General features: G+C 24.5%; 1 protein-coding gene across 1 annotated transcript in view; it reads right to left on the reverse strand.

Moving 5' to 3' along the window:
• The window catches only part of LOC111622781 (ryanodine receptor-like), a 420,607-nt gene that overhangs the window by 28,754 nt on the left and 385,815 nt on the right, over window positions 1-6,038 (reverse strand). The window contains exons 101-102 of the mRNA XM_023365203.1: window positions 4,747-4,776; window positions 528-627 (exon numbers count right to left, since the gene is read on the reverse strand). Coding sequence (XP_023220971.1) covers window positions 528-627; window positions 4,747-4,776 — 130 coding nt within the window. The remainder of the gene's footprint in view (window positions 1-527; window positions 628-4,746; window positions 4,777-6,038) is intronic.

The raw sequence follows: 6,038 nt of genomic DNA on the forward strand, positions 1-6,038 counted from the left end.
TCAATCAGTACCTTTATTTTGTTTTCATTGGCTTCAACTGGCCATCCAGAACGTGGTGCATCTTCAATATTGAAATTGCCAGAACGAAATTTTGTAAACCAGTTTTGGCACTGTCATTCTGTCAACACACCATCTCCATACATGTACCTCAATTGTTTCCTTGCTTGAACAGCATTTTGATTTTTTGGTAATAAAAAAGCAAAATATGCCAAAAATGATGCTTTCGATCTTCCATGTTTGATGGGACACAAAAAATAAACAATTGCACAAAATCAAACAAAATTTTTTACAAATAAGCCTTAAAATGCTAGCTGTCAAAATATATATAGATAATACGATTTAGAATAAAAATGGCGGAAAAAATACGATTAATCCATCTAGTGGTATAAAAACAAACTTACTTTCCAAACAACCTAATAATTTTATTTTATTATTTGCAGTATTTAAAATTTTTAAATTTAATGAAATAAATGTGAAATTTATTCATTTCTATAATAGTTAAAATAAGCTTATTCAATTATACATACCTTTGCAAGCTGAAATAAATAGAAGTGTCATTTCAGCCACCCCTCTATCTGCTAATCTAGCTTGTTGGAATAATAATCTCTGTTTTTCCATTTCTTGTTCCTAAAAATTAAAATTTTATACAAACTATTAATGCAAGAAATTTATTATTATAAAAAATATAGTGTTTCTTAAATAAAATGTGTAAATAAGTGAAGTTATTTATTATTAAGTTTATATTTGACATTCCATTTACCAAGATAAGTTTGTTTAAAAATTAGCATAAATTATTTTATATAAAAATATTTAAAATAAATTTTTATACAAAAAGTCATTTAACAATTAATATAATATTGCAGTTTAATTTCTTCTTCAAAAGCATGCCTAACCCAAAAACAATTTCTTCATTTAATAATTTGAATTGATTTTATGAAATAATAAACCTTAATAATATATTGATATATTTAAGAGATTTAATTATCAAAACGATAAGTAATTAGCTTAAATGCTTTACATGAAAATAAAAAAAACTAAATTTTAAATAAACATGTATAAAAATTTTAGTTTTGAATATTTTTATTGAATATAATTGTAAGACTGATGAATAATATGTTTTTCATTGGATTTGTATATATTTTTAATTAGACTTGTGTGCAACTCAAGTACAGGCAATCCTTTCAAGCATAATATATAATATAATAAAGAAATTACTAGTCCAATTTTTTTTCAATTAGAATTTGAAACTCATAAATCTGACTAATAAAATTAATCTTCCTTTCTATACAATTTTCAGTTTCTGTATACATATCACTGAATATTAATGTAAGATTACAGTTAGAATGAAGAACCACATAAGATTATAATCTCCAAATCTAAGTTCTCATATATTCTTTCTTTGCAAAGTATTAAAGTTTATTAGTATTAATCAATTTTATCATTTCTCATTTAGAAACTGATTTTAAAATTTACAATTAGAGTTACACATTGAGTTATAAATAATGCTGAAAGATATATAAAAATTAATAGTAAATTTGCTTAAACAAATTAATTCTTCAACAAATTCTTCTGTCTATATAAACATCTCAAAAATCCAATGTATTAATAATCATTTCACCAAATATGCCTAATAGCATAATTTCTGCCCGATTAATTTGGCTGATGGTTGGATGATTATTAAATTCTGTCATTTTTCTTCTCAAACAAACAAATTTTTCTGTCATTGCAATCTTCCTAATGACAAATATCTTGTCTTATTCATTATCAAATCTTGATTATATGCAGTTTGTATAGTCCCTACTGTTTTTAGTCTCCATTTCATAATATATTAATCACAGTAATTCATTCTATTTTTTTAGAAATATATGTTAAAAGTTCCACTGACTTTCAATTCTTAAATTTTTTCTTTAATTTTAACTTCTTTTCTAATTTTTAATGTAATTTTTATTCCTTTCCGTAGTTTCCAAATAAGATCTGATGAAAAATGTAATATGTCTATTAAGAAAAAATTGACACATTGCTTAGATTTTATTTAAATCAATGCTCTGGTATTACTATTTACATTGAGCCATCATATTTTGTAAGAAAATATGAGATTTGTTGCCTTTTAGTTAATTCTAATTCTAATTCTAAGACACAGTAAAATTTCATTGCATCAAATCATGTATTGATTCATAATCTTCAGTTAAAAGAAGAAATAAAATTTATTTTATCAGACTCATTACTGACATGATCATCATTATCATGTGCTATACTGCCACATTCATCTTCTGATACAGAGCAAGTATGTCTTGTAAGCCATCAAATATTGTAATTATAAAGTAACTTATAAAATATTTAAAAATATATAAATAAATATTTAAATATTTATTTAGTACAAATTTTATAAAACACACAGCATTAGTAAAACATTCATAAAATTACATGCTTTACTTATAGTATGTGGGGTTCCATCATTCCTTCTTGAAACCAATCATCCAGCAATAATCCACTATACATTGCAAAAACTTTTGTAAAAAGAAATAAAAACAAGTAAAGTAAACTTCTTGCTTCAGTACAAAGTCAGAAAATTCCCCTTGAAAAATGCCATAAGTTGTTTTGTTAATTTTGATCCTCATATAAGTGAACATCTTATTTAAGCAAATAATTCCCATAAGTAAACATTTTAATTTTCCTCACATGCTCTTATACCCCTTTTAAGTAACCAGTTTTAATTTCCTAATTATTCCTCAGACAATAATAAGTGCCTGATTGATCTGCTATTGTCAAATTTTACCTCTGGAAGTAAAGTGAACAAAACTAGCAAGTATGCAAATTTTCTAGAAGTCTTGGAACTGAAAGATAAAAATAGTCAACATTTGTCACATTATAATAGCAATCAGCTTATTATTTGTATTTATAAATGAAGAAAGTATTGTTTACCATAAATAAAACAAATCAAGGAGCCAAGATTTGTCAACAGAACGACAATTTCTTTAAGATTTAAAAGAAAAATTCCTATCATCATCATCATCATCACCTAGCTAGCATTATGAGCTTTTGAGGTTCTATGCTGCAGACATTCTTTCTCCAGCTCTTTCTGTCTGCCACAATAAATCTCCAGTTGAATATTCTTAATAGTGTTAGGTTTTCTGTTTTATTCAACCAACTTTTCTTGTGGCTGTCCTTGAGTTTATTGCATTGTTTGGGTTTGACAGCCAGTCTGGGTGCATTCTTTCAACACAACCCAACAATCTAATTTGATTGACTTTAAAATTCCTATTATTCATGTCACAATCTACAGTTGATGTATTTCTATGAATATATACAGTAAAAAACTAAAATGAAAAACAGCTATAGTATTTTGAAAACACTTGTCTACAAAGAATTTTTGATCCAGTCTAGAATAATAAATGGGAAAAAATATATATATTTAACCAAAATTTAACACTCAAAAAGTAGGAAAAGTAGAGCATGCTAACAAAAAGTAGGATATGCTAATAAAAAATAAGAAAAGTTGGACAAGTCAGAGCCTTTTACATGACATTTAACAATTTCTATATTTNTCTCTCTTTCTCTCTAATTTCCATGAGAGTACACAAACTGGAAATATATGTATTGTATTCCATACATAACACTTCCATACAATACAATAACACTTACTGTTTAGATTGTTTATTAAACCAATACTTTAATTAACTAATTATAATACTTTATTAACAACAATTTGTAGAAATAAGCAAGTAGTCAACCATGTTCAAATAAATCAGAAAGCACACTGAGAATGTATTGCAATCTTTGCATGAAATCAATTTTATTTTTATTGTTAATTTTTATTTATTAAATTTATTAAATGGCTTTTTTTCCTGCTTGCTCAAGCATTAATAATAAATGTTTTTGTAAAAAAATAAAACATTAAAACAGTAAACAATAATAATTGAAAATTTTAAATTTATAAAATACTTTTTAAGTCCTATTTTATATATCCTGTCTTAATCCTTTTTTTATTCAAATTTCTATTAGGCAATTACTTATGAATCCAAATTCAGCATTATTGAATTTTCACAACAGATTGATGAAAACTTAAAATTGTCTTATTTTAAATTATCATATTTCTCAGCAATTGGACCTGAATTGGACACTTGATAGAGTATTGAGTTGATATTCCAAAAATAAATAATTCAAATCCATTAACAGAGAATTGTTTTTTCAATCTTTAACTGCTGATAGTCACCAGATATAAAAACTATATCGCTTTTGCAGAAATTCTTAAACTGTAATTCACAAATCCCCAAGAGATAGCAAGCTGATAGTCAAGGTCCATCAGTAAATTTTAAAATTATTTCTTCAACATTAACAGAAAAATTCTCAAAAAATAAAATCACAAAAATCAAACAACCAAAAATTAAAAATATTATGTGTATTTATGTTAAATGTTTTCTTTATCATATATTAATTAAATATATTAACTAGAAATCTAAATCACATAAAAGTAAACGTGGAAAATCAGCCAAAATCTATCTCATTGTGAAGTCTGTAAGTTCATAAAATTTAAGAAATGTTGATCCAGTGCAAATAAATTTTATATTTGAAATGTTTCTAGGGATTTTAACTGTCTAGAAATTAAGTTAATTTCATAATGAAGTTTGGCTTCATTTCCTTCATTGTTAAAAAGTATTTTGCAAAAAATTATTGTTCATGATAAGTATATTCAATATAAAGCAAGCTAAAATAATTTTAGAATCAATCGATTTTAGAATTACCTACCAATACTTGAGCAAATTTTTTCTTTCCATGTAAGCAGCATAAAGAAAATAAAATAGTAATTTATATAAAATTTTGTAATTTATTATGTCAATACAATGTAAATTTTTGAATACATTGTTAAAAATATATCTTGTAATAAATAGCTTAAAAGAAATTTCTTGTAAATGATAAAAGACATATACTGAAATATATACAAATAAATATGTATCATATATGTTAAATAGTTGTATTTTATATTTAAACCATAAATATCCAGTAACAGATGCAAAATTTTTCAAGGTAATTTAAATATAAAATAAGTTATTAATTTATGTAAATATATAAATGATTTTGAAATATCCTATCTTACAAAGTTGTATACTTTTCCTGAATACATGTTTTGGATTTTAAAAAATAAGTCAATCATCATCACTACTATATATTACAAAAACAAAGTCATGTATGAATTGATGGTCACTTCAGTTTCATTTACTACTGGTTTACAACTAATTTTTATTAAAATAGAAAATTGTTTTTTTTAGATATTTCCAGTTTATCAGTTATAAATAATTCATAGTATTGCTAGATTATTAACTCAATTTTAAATACTTTTCTACATAATTTTTCATATAATGTTCTAGTAATTAGTTGCATTTTTTCCTATGTTATACATGATTTGAAATTTAACTCATAAAATAAATACTGTGTATAATTCTTAGCAATGATTGACAGTGATTCCTCTTGGTGCCAACAAAATAGTAAAAGGAAAAAATAAATCTGATGATAAAACCAAAGTGGTCCTGAGAAATATTTAATCACGTAATGTCGACATCAGTATCTTCTTTATTTTATTATACAGTATTTTGGCGTGATAGTCATCCTATTGATTTAATCATTATTAAAAAGTAAACTTCTTCAACCAAAAGCACTATTATCTTAATAGTACAGAGTTGAAAGTTATAAATACATGACAGTAAGTTTATCATAGACATGAAAAAATTGTCATTATGTAACAAACTGGCTTGAAACATTGTAAAAGCTATCAATAAATTACCAGTTTTGCAAATTATAACCATGTTATTCTGTTTGCAAGAATATCTAATTAGGAAAACAGTTATCCAACTGGCTAATCTCTCTCTCTCTTTCTCTCTAATTTCCATGAGAGTACACAAACTGGAAATATATGTATTGTATTCCATACATAACACTTCCATACAATACAATAACACTTACTGTTTAGATTGTTTATTAAACCAATATTTTAATTAACTAATTATACTACTTTATTAACAACAATTTGTAAAGAAAAATTC

The sequence above is a fragment of the Centruroides sculpturatus genome, unplaced genomic scaffold, assembly GCF_000671375.1.
Source record: "Centruroides sculpturatus isolate CEXI.00-Female unplaced genomic scaffold, Cexi_2.0 scaffold157, whole genome shotgun sequence".
NCBI classification, from domain to species: domain Eukaryota; kingdom Metazoa; phylum Arthropoda; class Arachnida; order Scorpiones; family Buthidae; genus Centruroides; species Centruroides sculpturatus.